General features: G+C 39.6%; 1 protein-coding gene across 13 annotated transcripts in view; it reads right to left on the reverse strand.

Moving 5' to 3' along the window:
- The window catches only part of SYNE2 (spectrin repeat containing nuclear envelope protein 2), a 374,347-nt gene that overhangs the window by 250,548 nt on the left and 98,647 nt on the right, over window positions 1–25,152 (reverse strand). For all 13 annotated transcript variants that reach the window (XM_021941295.2, XM_021941294.2, XM_021941291.2 and 10 more), the window contains exons 7-11: window positions 24,255–24,436; window positions 19,383–19,579; window positions 13,322–13,422; window positions 10,877–10,978; window positions 7,014–7,151 (exon numbers count right to left, since the gene is read on the reverse strand). In XM_021941295.2, coding sequence (XP_021796987.2) covers window positions 7,014–7,151; window positions 10,877–10,978; window positions 13,322–13,422; window positions 19,383–19,579; window positions 24,255–24,436 — 720 coding nt within the window. The remainder of the gene's footprint in view (window positions 1–7,013; window positions 7,152–10,876; window positions 10,979–13,321; window positions 13,423–19,382; window positions 19,580–24,254; window positions 24,437–25,152) is intronic.

The following is a 25,152-nucleotide window of genomic DNA, read 5'->3' on the forward strand; positions in this document are numbered from 1 at the left end:
CTCAAGCCTGGGCAACAGAGCGAGACTCCATCTCAAAAAAAAGAATGTGACTTTTTACACAAACTTACTGCTATACAGTTTGAATGTTTATCTCCTCTGAATCTCATGTTTAAGTTTGATACCCAATATTGGGGCTGGGCCTAACAGGAGCTGAGTTCCCACGAGTGCTGGTTGTTGAAAAGAGTCTGGCACCTCCTCTCTCTCTCTGCCTCTCTCGCTCTCGCTTCATCTCTTGCCATGTGATTTCTACACACAAGCTCCCCTTTGCCTTCCACTATGAATGGAAGTAGCCTGAGGCCCTCACCAGAAGCAGATGCTGGTGCCACGCTTCTTGTACAGAAGCAGAAACGTGAGCCAAATAAGCCTCTTTTAATTTATTTGATACTCCTATGAAGATCAATCACAAATTAAAATTTGTTTCACTCAGCTTTCTCTAATAAAAAGTACTGGTCTTAAGTCTGTATTTTATCTTTCTGTTACCCAGTCTAATTCTACTAAATGCACTGTTTTTATTCTTTGAGGTTTTTTTTTTATTATTATTTTATTGTAGAGACAAGCTCTCACTATGTTGCCCAGGCTGGTCTTGAACTCCTGGCCTCAAACAATCCTCCTGCCTTGGCCTCCCAAACTGCTGGGATTGCAGGCATGACCCACCAAGCCCAGTTGAGTTATACTGTTTTTTAAACAGGCAAAAATTTGTATATCAGATAGATCACTTCAACATTAATTCATTCAAAAACATTTATGGGGTACCCATCACATGCAAAAGCAAACATCTAAAAGATATTTAAAACCAAGTACCCAGGTATACAAAATGAGGAAAAAGCTAGGTTCCTTTAAGGCAGTCAAATGAAACTGTTCATAAAATGAAAGCATTAGATATTACAGCTTTTCCATTTTGTTTTGCTTTTTTTTTTGTCTTGCAAGTTTAATTTTCTCAAAAGATATATGGCAAAGACAATTCTATAACTTTTTTTTTTTTTGAGATGGAGTCTCAGTCTGTTACCCAGACTGGAGTGCAGTGGTGCAATCTTGGCTCACTGCAACCTCCACCTCCCAGGTTCAAGCAATTCTCCTGCCTCAGTCTCTCAAGTAGCTAGGATTACAGGCACACACCACCACACCTGGCTAATTTTTGTGTTTTTAGTAGAGACGAGTTTTCACCACGTTGACTAGCCTGGTCTCAAACTCCTGACCTCAGGTGATCTGCCCACCTCGGCCTCCCAAAGTGCTGGGATTATAGGCATAAGCCACTGCACTTGGCCAATTCTACAATCTTAAATCATTAACTCTTTGCCATTATGTCTCCAGATGAAAGAAAAATGAAAAAAAGTTATTTCATTATTGTAATTTTTTTTTCTTTTTGTTTTGAGACAGAGTCTCACTCTGTCTCCCAGGCTGGATATACATCTCGGCTCACTGAAACCTCTGCCTCCCAGGTTCAAGCAATTCTCCTGCCTCAGCCTCCTGAGTAGCTGGGATTACAGATATATGCCACCATGCCTGGCTAATTTTTGTATTTTTAGTAAAGACAGGGTTTTGCCATGTTGGCCAGGGCTGGTCCTGAACTTCTGACATCAAGTGATCTGCCCGCCTCAGCCTCCCAAAGTGCTGGGATTACAGGTGTGAGCCACCGCGCCCAGTCATTTCAAATAAACAAGTTAGCATATACTTTTAGTGTGTCTAACTACTTGTACATCTGCCAAAAAAACCCAGAAATTTGAAATATAATTGAGTTAAAGAGAAGCTAAGAGCAATACCTCTAGTTCAACTATTATTCTTTGCAACCAAAAGACAGCTGCATATATTTTGAATTAAACCAAACCTGTTTTTTTCGACTCAGGGCTACACTCAATATTTATACAGCAGGCAGAAGAGGAAGAACAGAAGGCAATGTTTACCTTTCGTTCCTCTCCTTTCTCACTTAACACTTCCTTTCTGCAGTAATTACTTTTCAATTTGGCTGAAAATTTACATAAGATCTTAACAGGTCAAAATAACATAATGTTGCTATTTTCTACAGTAGGCTCAATATGAAACCATTTACTATGATGCTCTGAGAAATCTGTTCTCAAACTATTGAACCAGAAACTGCATACATGGTTTCAACTTTTATGTCCTCAATGGCTTTAATTTTAGCAATGTCTCATTTTGCCACACCAACAAACTGAGCTGCAGTTTACCTGACTGAGGAATGGATTTTCAAGCTATTACCAATTTACAGCACTTAATCCTGCAAAATAGTTCTTTTTATGTTTTTTCTCATTATTTGGGCAATGTTTCCATATTTAACAACATCAGGCCAGGTGTCTGTAGCCTGGAACAGCCTGAACTATACAGACAATATATTCTTCATTGCCTTCCACTTTGTTGAGGACTTGTCACGGACAGGTCTTATCCTTCACAAAAGTCCATTTCAAAGCAGTGATCAGAATAGAAACTGACAATGCAATAAGAACCACCACTGATGAGAAGATTGTAGGAGCTGCAAGTTCTTCAAAATTAGGTTGTCTAAAAGAGTGGCTCTTTTAAGCCACTAGACTGCTATTTAATACTTAGTAAACGGTGTGGAAAATGTATTCTGAAAACAGGCTGCCACTCCTGACAGCCAAGCAAAGGGTCAGCAAACTTTCCCTGTGAAGAGCCAGTGTATTTTTGACTTTGTGGACCACACAGTTCCTGTCATAACTCTGTAAATGTATTAAAAATCATTTCGTTATCCATTTATAAATGAGATGTTACATAAATTATACCTCAATAAAGTTATTTTTTTAATGAAGGCAAAACAAAGACATATTTAGAGATCAAAGAAAACTAGGTGAATTTGTCACTCACAGCCCTGTATTGTAAAATAAGTGAAAGGAAGTTTTCAGGCTGAAGGGAACTGAGCTCAATGGAAACTCAAATCTCTAGAAAGAAATTAAGAACATGGGAAATACCTAGATAAACATAAAAGATTAATTTTTTCATTTAATTTCCTTAAAATATATGGTTGTTTAGAGGAAAAAAAAATTATAACATGGCCCTGGGGATTTTAAGACATATGTTATATGTGTCACGTATATTTATATATAAAACAACTATAGCATAAATAATGGGAGATGAATCAATTTGACTGCAGGATTTCTACATGTTACAAAAAGTTGTAAAATAACCTAGATATTGTACAACTCTAAGGCTGGGTGTGGTGGTTCACACCTATAATCCCAGCACTTTGGTAGGCCAAGGTAAGTGGATCCCTTGAGCCCAGGAGTTCAAGACCAGTCTGGGCAACATAGTGAAACTCCTCCTCTGCAAAAAAATACAAAAGAAATTAAGCATGCATGCTGATGCATGCCTGTAGTCCCAGCTACTCAGAAAGCTGAGGTGGGACTGAGCCTGGGAAGCAGAGGTTGCAGTTACCTGTGATCAAGCCACTGCACTCCAGCCTGGGCAACAAAGCAAGACTCTGTCTCAAAACAACAACAACAACAACAACAAATTGCAAAACTCTAAGTAGACTGTAAAAATTTTTTAATATATATTATAAACCCTAGAGCAACCACTAAAAACATGATAGGAAGAAGCAGAGTCAAGTCAACAGACAAATTAAAACGGAATTCTTAAAAAACGCATGATCCAAAACCAGGCAACAAAGGAAGAAACGGAGGCCAGGCACAGTGGCTCACATCTGTAATCCCAGCACTTTGGGAGGTCAAGGCAGGCAGATCACTTGAGGTCAGGAGTTCGGGAGACTAGATTGGCTAACACAGTGAAACCCCCATCTCACTAAAAATACAAAACCAGCTAGTCATGGTGAGGGCATCTATAACCTAGCTACTCAGGAGGCTCTATGGCAGGAGAATCACTTGAACCTGAGGCAGGCAGAGAGGTTAGTGTTTCTACCTGCTCACTAACCTTCTCCCGGCCTCAGTCTGAGACATGGAGAGATTCTGTCTCAGAAAAAAAAGGCTGGGCTGCCAGGAAGCCTGCCAAGCCTGTAATCCCAGCATTCCTGGGGAGGCCAAGATGGGTGGACTCAAGGTCATCCAAGACCATCCCACAACAACGGGGAAAACCCTGATTCTACCAAAAAATGCACCATGGCAAGTGAAGGGCGCCTGCAGTCCCAGCTACTCCGGGAGGCTGAGGCAGAATGGCGTGAAACCTGAGGCAGAGCTTGCAGTGAGCTGAGATCCGGCCACGCACTCCAGCCTGGGCTTGGCTGAGCAAGACCCGAAGCCCCAAAAAAAAGAAAGGAAGAAAGAGAGATGAAAAGGCAGAGGAGAACAAACAAACAGAGCTAAATGATACCCAAAATTGGAACTATATCAACAATTATACTAAGTGGACTAAGCACTACAATTAAGAGAAGGGATAGGCTAGGCACGGTGGTTCATGCCTGTAATCCCAACACTTTGGGAGGCCAAAAGTTCTAATTCAGGAGCATTGCTTGAGGCCAGGAGTTCATGACCAGTATGGGCAACATGGCAAAACTCCATCTCTACAAAAAATTTAAAATTTTGCCAGGCATGATGGCACACACTAGTAGTCCCAGCTACTTGTGAGGCTGAGGCAGGAAGATGGCTTGAGCGTAGGAGGCTGAGGCTGCAGTAAGCCATGATTGTGCTGGTGCATTCTAGCCTGGACAACAGAGTGAGACTCGATCTCAAAAAAAAAGACAGGGACTAGCACAGTAGGTAAAAAAGCAAGATACAGCTGTGTGTCATTTATAAGAGATACACTTTGAATATAAAGACTCCAAATAGATGAAAAGTAAATGAAGGAAAAAGATGTACTATACAGTCAGCACAGAAGACTGGAATGACTATACTGGTATAAGATTAAGTATAATATTAATAGATGTCAAGAAAAACAGTATTATTAAAGATAAGCAGGAATATTTCATAATGGTAGAAGTCCTCAGGAAGACAAAGTAATCATAAGCATGTACACACAATGACAATGTTTTAAAATACATGAAGCAAAATTGGACAGCACTGAAGACAGATTCCCACAGATTTTAATAACTCCTCTCTCAGCAGTATATAATAGAATTGGACAAAACATCCGTCAAGACACAGATAATCTGAACAAAATTATCAACCACCTTATATTAATTAATATTTTTAATTTGGAAGCAACATAAGTGCCCATCAACAGATGAATGGATAAAGAAAATGTGGTACATATACACAATGGAGTACTATTCAGCCAAAAAAAATGAGGGCCGGGCGCAGTGGCTCACGCCTGTAATCCCAGCACTTTGGGAGGCAAAGGAGGGCGGATCGCGAGGTCAGGAGATTGAGACCATCACGGTTAACACAGTGAAACCCTGTCTCTACTAAAAATACAAAAAATTAGCCGGGAGTGGTGGCGGGTGCCTGTAGTCCCAGCTACTCAGGAGGCTGAGGCAGAGAATCACTTGAATCTGGGAGGCGAGACTTGCAGTGAGCCGAGATCGCGCCCCTGCACTCCAGCATGGCGACACAGCGAGACTCTGTCTCAAAAACAAACAAACAAAAAAATTAGCCGGGCATGGCGGCATGCACCTGTAATCCCAGCTACTCTGGGGCTGAGGCAGGAGAATCTCTTGAACACGGGAGGCAGAGTTTGCAGTAAGCCGAGATCACACCATTGCACTCTAGCCTGGGTGACAGAGCAAGACTCCATCTCAAAAAAAAAAAAAAAAGAATGAGATTCTGTCATTTGCAACAATGTGGATGGAAATGGAAGTCATTATGTTAAGTGAAATAAGCTAGGCACAGAAAGACAAATATCACATGTTCTTACTTATTTGTGGGATCTAAAAATCAACACAGTTTAACTCATGGAGATAGAGAGTAGAAAGATGATTACCAGAGGCTGGGAAGGGTGGCTAGGGAGTAGAGGGAAATGGAGATGGTTAATGGGTACAAAAAAATAGAAAGAACAAATAAGACCTACTATTTGACAGTGCAACAGGGTGACTATAGACAATAATAACTTAATTGTACATTTTAAAATAACTTGAAGAGTGTAACTGGATTGTTTGTACCTCAAAGGATAAATGCTTGAGGGAATGAAGATCCCATTCTCCAAGATGTGCTTATTTCACATTGCATGCCTGTATCAAAATATCTCATGTACCCCAAAAATATATGCACCTACTATGTACCAGTAAAAATTAAAAATTAAATTGAATTTTTAAAAAATTTAACATTTATAGAATATTATACCCAATGACTGCAGAATATGTGTTCTTTTCAAGTGCACAAAGTTATGTACTATATGCTGGGCCATAAACTACGTCTCAATAAATTGAAATGGATTGAAATTATACAGATATATTCAGACACACATGCACAAATTCATCCTTATACACTCTCTGTGGATTTGTTCCTACTTCTTTCAAGCATCTACTGATATTGATACATGATAGTAGAGAAGAAGCCACATGTCAATCAAAATATAAATAATCTACTGTAGCAAACCAAGAATTGATAGCAAATATATCAAGCTTGGATAAACTTGCATTTTCTGTAAGCAGAACACAAAAAATCCCTACTTAAAAGATGATCACTACCCAAATGATGCCATGGAGAAAATATAAAAACACTATCCCATTTTCTGATTAAGCATCTACACTGTCTTTTACAGAATTTCTCACGGAAGTTTAAAGTAAAACCCTCATCCAAAAAAACAAAGCTGCCCTTTGAAAATGCTTTTTTTTTTTTTTTGAGACAGAGTCTCATTCTGTCACCCAGACTGGAGTGCAGTGGTGCGATCCCAGTTCACTGCAAACTCCACCTCCCGGGTTCAAGCGATTTTATGCCTCAGCCTCCCAAGTATCTGGATTACAGGTGCCCACCAACACATCCTGCTAATTTCTGTAATTTTAGTAGAGGCAGGGTTTTGCCACGTTGGCCAGGCTGGTATCAAACTCCTGACTGCAAGTGATCCACCCACCCTCGGTCTCCCAAAGTTCTGGGATTACAGGTGTTAGCCACTGATTCTGGCCTGAAAATGTTCTTCTAATCAACATAAACAGTCACCTGGTGATCGAGGCCATCCCAGGCTTCTCTCAACTGTAAATGATCCTTGTCCAGCTCATCCGGATCCCATTTTATTGACAGGACATCCAAAAAGGACTTTTTTTCTTCATTGAATGACTCCATAAAGGACAGCAGGCTCTACAATTAGAAGAGTATTTTAAAGACTGAAAATGTTTAATTCCATTTATATCATATAATCTGTTATTTTGAGGTCTATAGGTATAGGATATATTTAAGTTTTTACTTAAAGGTAAAATCCCCTGAATCCAGTATCCCCTCTCTGCTCTGATTTCCTTCTTCAGTGCACTGTGATAACTGGACACCAGCATAATGTCATACACCTCACTCTGTGCTTTGTGTCGGTATTGTTGGATTTCTGCTGGAATGGAGCAGCAAGGTCACTGGGTTACAGGACAGATCATGATGCCACATGGAAAATATGAGTTTGTTTGTTCTCCCCAAGTATGCGCTCACAACAAAATAAGAATGAATGAATGTGAAAATTATATGATAGCAGTAGTCATATTATAAGCAATTTTCAAAGTGTTCATGAATAACTGGGCTTCAGCTTCTTCTTCTCAATTCATTTTATATAAACTTTGAAAAACACTTTGCCTTCAAATATTTAATAAGTAAAGCTTTTTCTTGGTTCACATTTGTGTGAAATATGAGTATTTAAGAGTTACCAGGCCGGGTGCGGTGGCTCACGCCTGTAATCCCAGCACTTTGGGAGGCCGAGGTGGGTGGATCACAAGGTTAAGAGATTGAGACCATCCTGGCCAACATAGTGAAAAACCATCTCTACTAAAAATACAAAAATTAGCTGGGCGTGGTGGCGCACACCTATAGTCCCAGCTACTCAGGAGGCGGAGGCAGGAGAATCACTTGAACTTGGGAGGCAGAGGTTGCAGTGAGCCGAGATCGCACCACTGCACTCCAGCCTGGTGACAGAGACTCTGTCTCAAAAAAAAAAAAAAAAAAAAAAAAAAAAGAGTTATCAATTGGCCAGGCACTGTGGCTCACGACTGTAATCCTAGCAATTTGGGAGGCTGAGGCAGGTGCACCATTTGAGCCCAGGAGTTCAAAACTAGCCTGGGCAACATGGCAAAACTCCGTATCGACCAAAAATACAAAAAATTAGCTAGGCATGGTGGCACACACCTATAGTCCCAGCTACTCAAGAGGCTGAAGTGGGAGGATGGCTTCAGCCCAGGAGGCAGAGGTTGCAGTGATTGGGCCACTGCATCACAGCCTGGGAGACAGAGAGATATCCTGTCTCAGGAAAAAAAAAAAAAAAAAAGAGTTATCAATTACATGGGTTTTTTTTTGTTGTTTTTTTGGAGACAGGATCTGGCTCTATTGCCCAGGCTGAAGTTCAGTGGCATGATGTTGGCTCACGGCAACCTCTGCCTCCTGGGCTCAAGTGATCCTCCCACCTCAGTCTCCCGAGCAGCTGGCACTACAGGGGTGCACCACCACGTCCGGCTAATTTTTTTTTCTGGTATTTTTTGTAGAGACAGGGTTTCACTATGTTGTCCAGGCTGGTTTTGAACTCCGGGGCTCAAGTGATCCACCTGCCTCACCTCCCAAAGTGCTGAGATGACAGACATGAGCCACTGCAACTGGCCATAGTTAACTACTCAGCTCCGGGGTTGTAGTGTGAAAGTAGCTACTGACAATATATAAATAGGTGTGGCTCTGTTCCAATAACATTTTATTCACAAAATGGGCCAACCTCTGCTCTAGAACCATACTGTTCAAATGCTGTTCCAAGGATCAGCATTAATGTTTTAAATGTCATTTAAAACATTATCCAGAATTATTGACAGCATTTTAAATGAAATGTTATGAAAAAGTCAAAGGATAATTTACTTGAATTCTGATAATTAATGACTTCATAAAACCTTCTATTTAGGAAACCTGAATCTGTGATACATTATTAAATCAAAGACATATGTGAGAACAATGCACTTTCAGTAAAAGATGAGCACTTTGTCAAGAAAAAAATCTTAGACCAGAGCTAAGGGAAGAAGGTCAAGAAGCCTGTGCAGTTCAGACCAAAGGAAGAAAAAGATGTTTGATCCCTTCCTTCCCTGATGCTTCCAAAGCAAAAAGGGAAGTATGGCCAGCAAGTTGCACAACCCACTGAATGTTACAGTTGAAAGGCTGGACTTATCCAACTCTTTGACTTAACAGACATGGAGATGGAGGCCTAGAGGTGCTAAGTGTTAAGTAGGTACCTGACAGTATCTGCAGCTTGTTCAGGACAGAGCACTGGGGAGAAGCACAGCACTGCATAGACAATGGGCTCTAAGAAACGGGACTGAGGAACCTTTGCTTTGTTTCCTGTTAAGTCTCTTTCAAGGCTGTACAGTGAATAACTACTTACCCCAGAGAAGCATCACAATGCAAAAACAGCTAGGACTTTAAAGCTAGACTTCCATTCAAGTCCCATCTCTACCCTTTTAGTAGCCATGTAACCTTAAATAAGCCACTTATTATCTTCATCTGTAAAACTGGAATAATACCAAGCTCAGCAAGATATTTTAACATGTGAAATGCAAATCAGCAAGGTATCTGCTACATAGAAAATGTTCAACATGGCCAGGTGTGGTGCCTCACGCCTGTAATCCCAGCACTTTAGGAGGCTGAGGCAGGTGGATCACTTGAGGTCAGGAGTTCGAGACCAGCCTGGCCAACACGGTGAAAACCCGTCTCTACTAAAAATACAAAAATTAGCTGGGCCTGGTGGCAGGTGCCTGTAATTCCAGCTACTCCAGAGACTGAAGCATGAGAATCGCTTGAACCCAGGAGGCAGAGATTGTAGTGAGCCAAGATCGCGCCACTGTACTTGAGCCTGGGCCACAGCGCAAGATTCTGCCTCAAAAAAAAAAAAAAAAAAAGGAAATGCTCAATATGTGGTAATAATCACAGCTGTCATTATTTCTCAAAGGACTCTCAGTTCATCATTCTAAAAAGCATGTTCTGGGGCTGGGTGCTGTGGCTCACGCCTATAATCCCAGCACTTTGGGACACCAAGGCAGGTGGATCACCTGAGGTCAGGAGTTCGAGACTAGCCTGACCAACATGGAGAAACCCCGTCTCTACTAAAAATACAAAATTAGCTGGGCGTGGTGGTGCATGCCTGTAACCCCAGCTACTTGGGAGACTGAAGCAGGATAATTGCTTGAACCCAGGAGGCAGAGGTTGTGGTGAGCCGAGATCACGCCACTGCATTCCAGCCTCGGCAACAAGAGCGAAACTCTGTCTCAAAAAATAAAAATAAAAATAAAATAAAAAGCATGTTCTGCTTTAAACCAGGGACTGGAAAACTTTTACTGTAAGGGGCAAGACAGTAAATATCTCAGGCTTTAAGAGCCATATGGTCTCTATCACGACTACTCAACTCTAGGGTTATAGTGTGAAAGTAGTGACTGGCAATGCTTAAATGGGTGTAGCTCTGTTCCAACAACATTTTATTTACAAAATGGGCCAACCCCTGCTCCAGAACCATGCTGCTCAAAGTACTCCAAAAACGAGCAGAATCAACATCATCTGAGACCTTGTTAGAAATGCAAAAACTCAGGCCCTGCCCCGGAATTACTTGTTAGAAATGCAAAAACCGACAGTATCTGCAGCTTGTTCAGGACAGAGCACTGGGGAGAAGCACAGCACTTTAACAGGACTACCCCAGTGAATCACATGCACCTTAGTTTCTGAAGTACAGTGCTACAATTCAGCCTTAAAACCTTCAGTGAATTTAATATTTAAAATACTTAACCCTGAAAGAGTTTTCTAAAAACATACTTACTGCTCATCCCTTAAAAAGTAAATTACAAACAGCTGTTTAAAATCATACTTACATTATACTTTTTAAAGTAGGTATCATTTTCTGGATCCTTTAGCAACTTCTGTAGTTTTTCCTTTTGCAGAGTTAACCAGACCAGAGCATCTTTCACCTTTCCCTGTATTTTACACACACACAATTAAACTATATTTTAAACAGACTTGGTTTTTTAACAAAAAAATTAACAACTTGAAACAGCAGTGAAATAATGCCATCATTACACACCAATGATTCATTATGCCGAAGAGTAATATCACTTGTTCACATAACACCTTAAATTTTAAACCAGATTGGAACTAGCATCTGAACATGACAATGTGCTAAAGAAATGGGCAAGCAATGCACCCCCTCCCCCATTTTGGCTTGGAGAACATTATTCTAAATCATTTCTTTATAGCAGGCATTTCAGAAGACTGCCTTCCAATAAATCGAAATATGGGGTAATTCAAGAGATGTTCACACCCTGCAGAAACACTGACATCAAAAATAACTCAAACACTTTCGAGAGCCTAAAAATAACAGTACCAAAGGTTTTTAGCTATGCTATCATCAAGATATGAACAACAATTACTTTTTCCGTAGATTCTTGCTTAGGTGGTAAACTTGCTTACATTTGGAAGCCAATTTTACCGCTATAGGACAAAGAAGTTATATCTTATTTCCACCCTTCTTTAACCTTCATTTACTTTGTGTTTTCCTATTAAGCAAAAGTTTTCTAATATTTTTGCACTCAATTTCATGGACAGTTGAATCTTGCATTTTATTTTTTTAATATGAAAATTAATTAGAAAAGAATAGCTCCTCAGCAGGCCAGAAATAAGTGAACTGAATTATAAGCCTGCATCTCAGCTTGAGACTCTCTTCCAGAGTCAGCAGCAATCTGGCTTATTGCCTCAAACTTAACAGCTGGAAAAACATAGGCCCAATTTGTCAAATAAAATGCATGTAAACATGTCTGAAAATGCATGCAAACATGTGGTTTAAAATACTTTTTTAAGTAATATTCTCAAACATTTTACTAAATTCACAGCACTCATTTATCATCTTAGAAGCAGAATAAGAGTTTCTTTTCAGCTCAGCAATTTTTATGAAGTTTCCACCCACACTATTTTGTGTACTCACTGAAAGTAAAGGAGAAAAACTGAATAATCAAATGGCAATCTAATAGTTATGCAAGGCTGGGCGCAGTGGCTCACACCTACAATCCCAAGCACTTTGGGAGGCCAAGGCAGGTAGATCACTTGAGGCCAAGAGTTTGAGACCAGCCTGGCCAACATGGTGAAATCCTGTCTCTACTAAAAATACAAAAATTAGCCAGGCAGCATGGTCCACGCCTGTAATCCCAGCTATCGGGAGTCTGAGGCACGAGAATCATTTGAGCCTGGCAGGCAGAGGTTGCAGTGAGCCAAGATCACGCCACTGTACTCTAGCCTGGATAACAGAGTGAGACTCTATCTAAACAAACAAACAAACAAACAATAGTAATTCAGGAGTATATCAACAAATAGGGATTAACAATAGAATACAACACTTCCATTTATATGAATCACACAATTTCATTTATATGAAGCTAAAGAATAGACAAACTGGAAATGTGCTAAAATTAGATGATGGTGAAGGTTGCCCAATCATGTAAATACACCAACAACCATTGAAACAAACGTATTAAATAGATGAATTTTATGGTATATAAATTATATCTCAATAAAGGTAATAAATATTATAATACATAAAAATTTGATAGGCCAGGCACAGTGGCTCACTCCTATAATCCCAGCACTCTGGGAGGCCAAGATGGGTGGATCACTTGAAGTTAGGAGTTCAAGACCAGCCTGGTCAACATGGTGAAACCCATCTCTACCAAATATACAAAAATCAGCTGAGTATGGTGGCACGTGCCTATAATTCCAGCTACTTGGGAGGCTGAGGTATGATAATCACTTGAATGGGAAGACAGATGTTACTGTAAGACAAGATCATGCCACTGCACTCCAACCTGGGCGACAGAGTGAGACTCTGTCTCAAAAAAAATAAATAAATAAAAAATAAAAAAATAGAATATTATAATAAACAAAAATTTTATATCTTTAGATTTTTAAAAGTTTAACTTCATTTGTCTTAGATAGTGCCTATCGGAAAGTTGTTTCAGATAATTCAGTAAAGTTTAATAAATTATCCCTTTGAACCTAAAAAAAAAAAAGAACATTCAACACTAACCTACAGTAACAGAAATTAGAATGCTGGTTGCCTGGGGTAGGAAGCAGAGACAGAAAAGGTGCCCAATGGAATATTCTGGGTACCAGATATGTTTTATATCATGATTGAAGTATGATTTACAGGGGTGTATGCTCATTAAACTGTACATTTAAGTTCTGTATGCAAATTATATCTTGATTTTAAAAATTAAACCATTAGCAGGATACAACTAAAATGAGCTTGACTTATGCATATGAAAACATACCCGAGCCTCCTCTCCAGTCCCAGGTGCATCTTTGGAATACTGCAGAAACTGTGCCACATAGGTCATGATGGACTTTTCATCAGGATCAACAACGTCCACATCTGCAAGATACACCACACTATCAATTAGCTGTTATACATTTGCTATAATGAATATTCAAGAATGGGCTATGCCATAGCCTCTGCCATTTAGTTCACAGGCTCTGGAAATGCACCAAAGTAGTCACCCAGCCATCCAATCTCTGTTTACTCAGCCTTGCTGCAAGACTGTGCAGTGGCTAAGAGTTTAGATCTATACACAGAGATAGCTGGGGGGTTAAATCCTGACACTAGTATGTGCATAGTCTCAGTTTTCTAATAATAAAGTGTCACTATGGGGGTATGTCTGAGGGCATAAGTAGTCAGAGAGGATGAAGAGGAGAAAATAAAGCATTCCTCTTTCTAGACACATGGTGCAGAAATTCCTCCAGGAATGCAGGAACATACAGCAATTAGAATGCATTCCTGACACCTTGGTCTTGGCATGTGTGCAGTAAAGCATCTCCAAAAGCATATATTGTATGGAAAGCTTATCTAAGACATTCACAGAGTTTGTTCATTCATTCATAGAACAAGTAAATCTACTGAGAGCCTTCTACGGGCCAGGCTTTGTGTTGCATTAAGAGTCCATCGTGAAATAAGTCTGTAAAATGCTGAATTAAACAAAATTTTAAAGACTACAAACTCCTATTTATCTTATTTTTTATTTATTTTAGACACGGTCTCTCTATGTTGTCCAGGCTGGTCTCAAACTCCTGGCCTCAAGCAGTCTTCCGACCTCAGCCTCACAAGTAGCTAGCATAAGACACTGTGCCAGGCATATAAATTCTGTAAAGTACAGAACTTCTCCAGGCATCTAATAAGTGAAGGAGATCATAAAATCACAAAAAGCGGGATGCAATATGTCACAGACAAAATGAACACCTAATCTGGAGGTGCTCCTTGACCTAAACAAGCAATAAAGATTATTTAAAAAAAAAAACTTCAGTTTATTTATTAAGTTAAACTTAAAGCAACAAATATTTACAGAGAGCCAATAACTGTGGGTCACAGGCAGGGGCTACAAGGATATGTAAGGCATGGTCCCTGCCTTTGGAGATCTTATGCTTCAACCCTCTATTCATTCAACTAGTAGATGCTAGATGCCTTAAAACATTATCTGCCCCTCAAGGAGTTTAAGGTTAGGAGAAAAACAAGTAACAAACAAATACAACACACCATGCATGCTTTAGTGAACATATTTACTAGGTTCCATGAGTGCTCTAAGTCACCTGAAGTAGAAAATAAATCAATCCATTTGCAAACAATGTAATTCAAGGCAGTAAGCATATAAAATTAGCAATAAAAAGCTGAGGGTAGGGTTTCAATATAGGAAGAATTTTTAAGAATTAAGTTATTCTATCTTTAACTGAAAAAGATATAAACATCAAGAGATACATAAAATAATGATACTGGCTTATTTAGATACCGCTTTACAAAAACTTCTCGTTATATATGAAGCCACGCGTGAAGATTAAATGTGTTAACAATATTATGTCAAAATAGTTCCCTTATTCAAATATGACTAAGGTATTTGGTTTGGATAAATAATCATGATGCATTTCATATTTTTGAGCTATTATTTAAGCCATTTATAATGAATTATGAGCAATTATGCAGAGGAAATTTGTTTTTACTATAGTGTCTATTTCGTTAGTTGCCTGGTTATTCATATATACAAAAATGGAGAAAATATTTTATACTAATAATAAAGATTTGGAGAATCACAATATAAGAAAAGTATTTAAAACAGTCAGTCATCAGAAACAGGACAAAAGCATAAGAAAAAATAAAGGAAAAACAAAAGACAATGAAAAGCCAAAAAGAAAAGACAAAAGACAAGGAAAGGGAGAAAAGAAGGTAAAAAAAGAAGGGGGGAAAAAAGATAGGGGTAAAAAGTTAACAAGAATTAGTAACAACCAACATGAAGGCAGACCAATGTCCAAACTATAGAAATACAGCTGTAGGTAGACCAAGCATGGTGGCTTAAGCCTGTAATCCTAGCACTTTGTGAGGCCGAGGCGGCAAAATCACCTGAGGTCAGGAGTACTAGACCATCCTGGCCAACAGGGCAAAACCCTCTCTCTACTAAAAATGCGAAAATTAGCCAGGCATGGTGGCACATGTCTATAATCCCAGCTACTTGGGAGCCTGAGGCAGGAGAATTGCTTGAACCCAGGAGGCGAAGGTTGCAGTGAGCCAAGATTGAGCCACTGCACTCCAGCCTGGGAGACAGAGCAAGATACTCCAATCTCTAAATAAATAAATAAATAAATAAACAAATAAATAAATAAATAAATAAGGCTGTAAGCTCACATACAAGTTCTAAGTTCAAATTAGGCTGTGAGCTTATAAATATCACCTAAATTCAACTCTTACCAAAACCTGAAGTCCACAGAGGCTAAATACCAGTAGCAAAGAGCACAGGTAGCAGCCAGATCTTGGTTTCTAATACCATTCTCCAATAAAAAGAGCCAGGGCTCCTTGGAGAAATGACGATCCTAAGACTGGGGCAGGAAATACACAAGATGAGCCTGCAGCATCTTGTCAGGCCAGAAAGTAAGAAAATGCTCAAAAACAAACAAGCAAACCCCATACTGATGGGGACATATCAAAGGAGCACAGGAGCCAACTAAAGAGCTCCTACTGGCCAAAACTTTTGAGTGTAAAGAGACTTTTAAAAAAATTGACCCTTAAAATAAACATAGTAGTACAATAAGCCCATATTGATATAAATAAATGACTGAATAAGTAAGTAAATGGGGGAGAATAGACAAATTTCTGGGCAGAAGAACTTCAAATAATTTACATAGATAATCTGCCATCAAGGAGAGTGAGTGTAACTCTCCCAAGTGTGGGCTATGCAGTGATTTCCCTCCAAAGAGCACAGTATGGAAAGAAGCGGGAGAAAAGAGTAACTTCACCATGAGAACTCTGATCAGCACTAGCTCAGCCAGATGAGGCAGTAACTGGGATTACAGGCGCACCACCACGCCCAGCTAATTTTGTATTTTTAGTAGAGACGGGGTTTCACCATGCTGCCCAGGCTAGGTCTTGAACTCCTTACCTCGTGTCTGCCCACCTCGGTCTCCCAAAGTGCTGGGATTACAGGCATGAGACACAGCGCCCTGCTGAAAGTTTATTTAAAAATACAAAAAGAGGCCAGGCGTGGTGGCTCACGTCTGTAATCCCGGCACTTTGGGAGGCTGAGGTGGCCCAATGCTTGAAGCCAGGAGTTCGAGACCAGCCTGGACAACATAGTAAAACCCCATCTCTACTAAAAACACAAAAATTCGCCAGGCACAGTGGCACACACCAGTAGACCCAGCTACTCAGAAGGCTGAGGTAGGAGAATCACTTGAACCAAGGAGATGGAGGCTATGGTGAGGCAAGATCACACCACTGCACTCCAGCTTGGGAGACTGAGTGAGACCCTGTCTCAAAAAAAATAAAAATACAAAAAAATTAGCCGGGCGTGGTGGCGCACACCTGTAGTCCCAGCTACTCAAGAGGCTGAGGCACAAGAATCACTTGAACCAAGGAGATGGAGGCTGTGGTGAGGCAAGATCACACCACTGCACTCCAGCTTGGGAGACTGAGTGAGACTCTGTCTCAAAAAAAATAAAAATACAAAAAATTAGCCAGGCATGGTGGCGCACACCTGTAGTCCCAGCTACTCAGGAGGCTAAGGCATAAGAATCGCTGTAACCCAGGAGGTGGAGGTTGCAGTGAGCCAAGATTGCTGGGCAACAGAGCAAGACTCATTCCAAAAAAAAAAAAAGGAATGAAGTATTGATACATGCCACAACATAGATAACCTTGGAGATATTTTGCTAAGTTAAAGAAGCCAGTCACAAAGACTGTGTATTGTATAATTCCGTATATGTGAAATGTAATTAGAAAGTACTGGGGCATGAGGGGGGTTGGCGGCAAATGGAGAGTAATTGCTAATGGTCACAGGAGTTCCTTTGCGGATGACAAACATGTTCTAAAATGAACGGTGATGATGACTGAACAATTTTGTGAATACAGTTCTTCTTGGTATCCACAGGAACTGCTTCCAGGACTCATCTCTAGATTGCTTTTAATATCCAATACAATGTAAATGCTATGTAAATAGTTGTTATACATTTGTGTAACATGTATTGTTTAGGGAATAATGACAAGAAAAAAGTCTGTACATGCTCAGGACAAATGCTTTTCTTTTTCCCCAAATATTTTCAATCCATTGTTGGCTGACTCCATGGATATGGAACCCATAGACACGGAGGGCAGGCTGTATACTAGAAACCACTAATTTGTATACTTAAATGGATACATTATATGGTATGTGAATTATCTCTTAATAAAGCTGCTTAAAACGAAAAAGATTAAGTGACAAATCCACAGTCACCTGGGCAGTGAGTGTGCTGGAACTAGCTGACTCACATCAGCTTAAGAGAGTTGATTGCTAAATGTTCAGAAGTTTTTGTAAGCTGGTTGTGAAAAAATCATCAATAAAAATTAAATCATATAAATGCACAAATTATATTAAAAGCATAGGTAATAAATACTCAAAACTTATCACTTCCCAATTATTGTATTATATTTTACTATTATCTATATGCTCCTGAGGCTATCTGTCTATTGTATCTGTGTGACAGAAACAACATATCATGGTGTGGTACTGAACATCTTTTTCTAATTCTGCGTTTAGTGATTGCACATTGGTAACTTGAAATCAGTCATAACGGTAGCATTTATAACACAGAAATCTGCAAATGAGGGCTTGACTGTTGTTCTGTTAACTGCTAAAAAAGAGATGAATAAAATGTTAATAATGCAGGTAAATCTTAAAAATACGTTCTGTCTAAAGCTGTTAGTTGCGTTGTGAATAGCATCAAAAGTTGAGAAAATATTCTTCTAGTATTCAATTCGGCAAAGAAGCCATTCATGTCACTGAAGAACAAATGAAGTTCTGATATACCTCTTATTCCACTTATTAACATAAAGGAAATTCTAAACTAACATTCATGTCAGAACTACATTTCTTCAGCAAATACAACCCTAAGTCGATTACAGAAGGATACAGAGTTTGGCAAAAATCAACAAAAGCATTTTGGGGCTATATGAAATCTATAAGAAAGCATATCATAAATGTTACAATTATTCATAAAATAATACACATTCCTTAATATCAGTCAAATCTATCATAGTGTAAATGTGTGTATGTTTCCCATTGTTTGGGAGGCCAGTCCCTAAACATTGTATACACACCCCAGTAATAGAGCTGAGACTAGAATTCATACGTGCTTGACCTACGCATTCATCATAATTTTCACCAATCCTGTATACCTCTATTACAACCTTAATGTTTTTTTTAATAGCTTTGGTTATATTATGAAACATTACAATCCAAAGTAAAGTGCTTTTGAGAAAGAAGTAAAATTTTTAAATCTTAATTTTATAAAGTTAAATTATAATTTGATGATGATCTCTGTAAAACTAACCAGTACTCAGGATGTTGTCGTTAACAATCCAACACGACTGAGCAGAATCAATGGCCAACCATATAAGGACAGACGGGAAAGCAGCAGTTTCTATTCTCAGATAGGTTTCAGCTTTAACTCAGAGGGAGTGAGGAGAGACATATAACCAACTTTAATTCAAGACTCAGAGAAACATCTTACAAAAGAGATTTAGAATAGAATAATAGAATCAAGAAGAAAAAAACACAGAACATAATAGAAGAAAATCAAGACAGAGGCTCAAATTATTCCCAATAACAGCATTGTTTGCTTTCAGCTGTGGCTTCCCCTGTAATTACTGAAGTTAACCAATTGGTAGGAATTGTTCAATCATATAAAATTCGATAAACAGTTTAAGTTAAGCCCTCCAGGACTACAATAGAATGCTATTATGTTTATTCATGTATAGATACTATTTTGAAATCAACTTCATGCTAAGCCTTAAAGATTGTTTTAAAAACAAAGAAGCTTTTTTACCTTCTGGTTCCAGCAATCTGGGGATTTTTAATTCTCGTTCTGCAATTCTGAAGGCCTCTCTCAGATTGTCTTTGTTGGATCTATGCTTCACACTCTTCATGTCAATTAGGTCTGGTCGCAAGGCATGAATGATGGCCAAAAAAGCCATCCCATTTCTCCAACTTGACTTAAAATCTGTCACATTGACAGACTCATAGCTATCATAAAAGGACAAAAACATGATAAATACCATTAAAAATAATGTAACACACCCCTCCACTACATTCGATAGTAATTAAAACTTGTCAAATCAAGTAAATTAGATACATCACGCTAGATAAAATTTTTAATCTTGTGATCAAATTAAAGGAAAATGCCAAGCTTGATGAAACTCAAAATACCACAGAACACTGATTCTCAAAATTTGGTCCCTGAGCCAGCAACAACAGTATCACCCAGGGTGCAGGTGTTAGAAATGCAAATTCTCAGGCCAAATCCCACACCTACTGAATCAAACTCTGAAGGTGGGCCTGAAATCTGTGCCTTTAAAAAAGCCCTCCAGGAGATAATGATATTCACCCAAGATGGATGCCCTTCATTACCAAATCTGTTGGCTTAAGCCTGCCTTTAAACTTCTACATACAGGGAAGGTCCCTAACTAGAGGAAATCACTTTCTTTTTCAGTGGGACAAATTAAATGATACATTGCGTGCAATTAATGGCCTGTAGCTCACTAGATAGATAGACCTTGTCACTCCTCTGCTTAAAACCCATCATGACGGATGAATGGATAAACAAAATGTGGTATATACATGCAATGAATATTATTCATCCTTAAAAAGAAGGGAAATTCTGGCTGGGGGCGTTGGCTCACGCCTGCAATCCCAGCACTTTGGGAGGCTGAGGCGGGAGGATCACTTGACACTGAGAGATTGAAGTTGCAGTGAGCTACAATTGCACCACTGCACTCCAGCCTGGGTGACAGAATGAGACTGTCTCAAAAAAAAAAAAAGGAGGGAAGTTCTGACACATGCTGCAACACGAAGGAACCTTAAAAACCATGCTAAGTGAAATAAGCCAGTCACAAAAGGACAAATACCATATGATTCCACTCATATGAGGTATGCAGAGTAGTCAAATTCATAGGGAAGTAGAATGGTGGTTGCCAGAGGCCAGAGGTTGCAGGTGATGGGGAGTTCTAGTTTAACAGGTACAGTTTCACAAAATGAAAAAAGTTCTGGTGACAGAGAGTGGTGATGGCTAGACAACAATATGAATGTAGTTAGTGCCACTGAACTGCACACTTAAAAAGGGTCAAAGTGGTGGATTTTAGGTTATGTACATTTTATAACAATAAAATCAATCAATCTATCTATCTATCTATCTATCTATCTATCTATCTATCTATCTATCTATCTATCTATCAACATCATTAGCTAGCCATTGTATTTAGAATGACATCTCTCACCCTGGTCTACAGACCCTATGTGATTTGGCCCCTGCCTGCTTTTCTCATCTTTGTATCTCCCCTCTCTTACAGAGTTACAGTCACCAGCCTCGTTCCCGTTTCTCAAAGCCACCCTCCTAGTCACTGTCCTTGGATGCTCCTTCTCATATTTCTTCATAAAGCCTCCACTTGAGGAGTCAGTTCAAAGCCTCTCTGCAGCAAAGCCCTGTCTTACCACCTGCAGTAAAGGAGACACTCTCCCTGCCCTCAACCTTCTTGACCATATCAAAAGTGCTTCACAATCTGCTTGCCAACTGTAATTATCACATTTCTTCATGATGATTCCTGCTTTCCCCATCAGGATGCAAGCCTTTGAGAGCAAGGGCTTTGCCTTTCTTGTTCACCACTGTAGACTCATTCCCCAAACAATGCCTGGCATATAATCAGGGCTTAAGACACATATTTTTTAAAAAATCACTCCATCACTATTCTGTGCTTCATAAGGGATCAGTGAAAGTTCTGCAAAAGGGTATAGTTGGCTGCAACATTTGAGATATATTCTAGAACAACTATCATGTCCTTTCATATCCCATAAAAAGCACGAAAAAATTCAATAGACTATTTTAAGGTATGAATCAAATGATAAAAGCTACTCAGGAAACAGGTCTGCTCCAGATGACCTGGGTTTTCCTGTTTACTTAGGGGAAAAAAGTTTAAAACTATGACTGTAATAAACTACATAGCAGTCAGTGATTTTTGTGTTGTCTAACAAATACGTCTGTGGTATCTACTCTACCCAGAAACTGTTCTAAATGCTTTAAAAAAATTAATTCTTATCATGCAGATAACAACCTATGACATATTACTGTTGTTCACATTTTATGACTGAAGAAATTGGAACACAAAGAGATTAGGTGTTCAAAGTCACCAGTTAGAAAGTACAGGGCACCAGCACTTCAAATCCAGGTACTCTGACTTTAGAATGTGCAAGACTAAGCTACACTATTAGGTGGGTGCAAAAGTAATCGCAGTTTTTACCATTAAAAGTAATGGCAAATTGTAATGCTATGGCAAAAGTAATGGCAAAAACCGCAATCACTTTTGCACCAACCTAATAATAACTAAAGGGATGGTGGCTGCAGCTGAAGGCAGGGCCAGACCTCAGCACCTTGAGTACTGAACCAGCACTGCACTGACTGGCAGGCACTGTACTCAATACTGTGTAGGTCAGCTCTGCACTGATGAGCCAAAGCCAATATCATAAAGATGTTGCTGCCAGACCTTAGAGAGGGCGGAATTAGGCTCCTGGTTGGCAGAACCTACACTCATTTAGATGTGGAGAATGGGGCCTGATTCATCTGTTTCACAAATGAGAAAATACAACATATTACTTACAAAAGAGTCTTATTGAAATAAAACACAAATATTGAAATAATAAAACACAGGATATTGAAATAAAAGTTATATAATACCACCAACGATGGCCAAAACTAGGATAAATCCATGATGAATTACTTAAGAAGAGGTGCTACATTTTAATAAGCTTAGCATAAGCTCTATAGCTGAAAACTAAGAAAGATGGGGAGATGTGAAGAAAAAATAAACTGTGGTAAAATATTTGGGGCTTTAAAGGACTTTAAGGTTATTTATGCATAAATGAAATAAATCTGAGTAGACACAATAATGCTTTTCACAAATACTGTTTGAGATTTTTAAAATTTAGAAAACTGGAGTACAATTATCTCTAGGAGATTCAAGAAACAATTCATTTAATATACTTTAAACCTCTATATAAGGTTATGTATGTTTATGGCTCTCATAAAATATAGAGAATGAATGACAACTAAAGAAAAGTAAGGCTGGGCCGCGAGCAGTGGTTCACTCCTGTAATCCCAGCACTTTGGGAGGCAGAGGTGGGCATATCACCTGAGGTCCGGAGTTTGAAACCAGCCTGGGCCAACCTGATGAAACCTCATCTCTACTAAAAATACAAAATCAGCTGGGCATGGTGGTGCACACCTGTAATGCCAGCTACTCGGGAGGCTGAGGCAGGAGAATTGCTTGAACTCAGGAGGTGGAGGTTGCAGTGAGCTGAGATCCTGCCACTGCACTACAGCCTGGGCGACAAGAGCAAAACTCCCTCTCAAAAAAAAGAAAAGTAAAGCTGAAGGCAGAAATTCAGCTCTATATTGGCCTTTCAACAGGAAGGACTTACTCTGAAGTCCTGCATTTGAAAGGGCTTAGCAACATAGTTATGACCCTATTTACCTAACAATGCTATGATGTGACAAGAAATGCCTTGTGAACTCTACAGTTCTAGTAGAGAGATCTCCTGCATCTACAGTCCTTATTTTTCCTAAGCTCCAGCTCAGACATTGGTTAAAATGGGAAAGTAAATTGTCTCCCAAGAGCAGAAAACATTTTTCTTTCTTAAAAAGAAAAACAAGATATGAGCACTAACTTTCCTTCATTATCCCCAATTTTTAAAAATGCATACTCCAGCCTGGTGTGGTAGCTCACACCTGTAATCCCAGCACTTTCAGAGATGGAGGCAGGTGAATTGCTTGTGCTCAGGAGTTTGAAACCAGCCTGGGCAACATGGCAAAACCCCATCTCTACAAAACATACAAAAATTAGCCAGACATGGTGGTGTGTACCTGCAGTCCCAGCTACTCAGGAGGCTAAGGTGGAAGGATCAATTGAGCCTGGGAGGTCAAGGCTGTAGTGAGCCATCATCGCACCACTGCAGTCCAGCATGGGTGACAAAGTGAGACTCTGTCTCAAAACGCATACTGTCTGGTCTCTGTGCTTCCTAATTGAGCTATATTTCTAAACTCTGAGGTCTCTTAATATACTCACATACATCTTCAAGAGATAAGTTTTGTGTGTGTGTGTGTGTGTGTGTGAGACAGAGTTTCGCTCTTGTTGCCCAGGCTGCAGTGAAATAGCATGATTTCGGCTCACCACAACCTCCACCTCCCGGGTCCAAGCAATCCTCCTGCCTCAGCCTCCCAAGTAGCTGGGATTACAGGCACGTGCCACCATACCAGGCTAATTTTTCATAGAGACGGGGTTTCACCATGTTAGCCAGGCTGATCTCAAACTTCTGACCTCAAGTGATCTGCCCGCCTCAGCCTCCCAAAGTGCTGGGATTATAGGAGTGAGCCATCGTGCCTGGCACTTAAATACCACTTTATTTCCATGTAATAATATGCCACCTAAACACAGCAGGTGGGAGTGAGCGAGTTTACCCAGGTGATACCACCTTCCAGCCTTTGAAACCAAACGTGGCTGAGCTCTCGGGCTTCCACATATGGAAGAAGCACTGAGAGGAAGGGGGATAGTGAGAATTTTCATTTTAAGTGAGGGAGGTGTTTGGGTGGTGAGGTGGTGTTGGTTGATACAGTTGCCCTGTGTGTCTCTTAGGATCATAGCAAACTACTTACGTGGCACATTGTTCCTGAGCCCACAAAAGAAGGGCCTTTTTTGCAGACATCTGCCATCTTGCTTGTACTTTGGAGCATTTCTTAGCTGGAGGACTTGAGGTAGGAGAAGAATCAACCACACTCACATCATCCAGGGAAGGCTGATTGTAATTGCAAGGAAGAGTCTGGGCAAGCTTCTCAATCTAAGGAAGGCAAAGTAAGACTTAATGTTTATAAAAGCATAAGTTACCAGCATTGGGCCAAAATTTCCAGTCAAAATAAGACCTAAAAAGCATCCTATGACAGTCATAGTTTACTCCTAGTGAAATGAATACTGGGCAAATCCTTGAATAACAGCATCTGCCATGGGGGCTGCACTTTTGCTTCCTAAGGTATGACTTGGGTCATTCCTTACACTCTCCCAGGCATGCTGCCCCACACCGAGGGATGTCCCTTATCGATGCATCCCCCTGAAGTACTTATGGAGCACTTCACTGTAGCTTAACGCCTGTCAAATGAATTTAACTGAACCAAATTGAGCTCCTAGTCTAGAGTATCTTGAGAGACTGGATCAAGTGAAATGCATCCATTAAGGACAAATGTATACATCAAAAAAAAGATAGTCAAACACATGGATAGACAAGTCCAGAGGAAACAAATAAAACTGCCATTAAATCTATGAAAAACAATTGCATTTGTAATTTAAGAAATTTAAACGTATATAGCAAAAGGATAGCTTTTACTATATTGTACAGGCAAAATAAATGTAAAGGCAATATCCAGCGACGGTCAAAGTATGAGAAACTAGATATTTTTATATTGCTAGTAAATGTACAAATTGGCTCAATTTTTTTGGAGGGCGATATGGTATCTATCCAAAACTTTAAAAGATAAATCCATAAACATAAAAGTATTTAAT

Source organism: Papio anubis, chromosome 7, assembly GCF_008728515.1.
Source record: "Papio anubis isolate 15944 chromosome 7, Panubis1.0, whole genome shotgun sequence".
Lineage (NCBI taxonomy): Eukaryota > Metazoa > Chordata > Mammalia > Primates > Cercopithecidae > Papio > Papio anubis.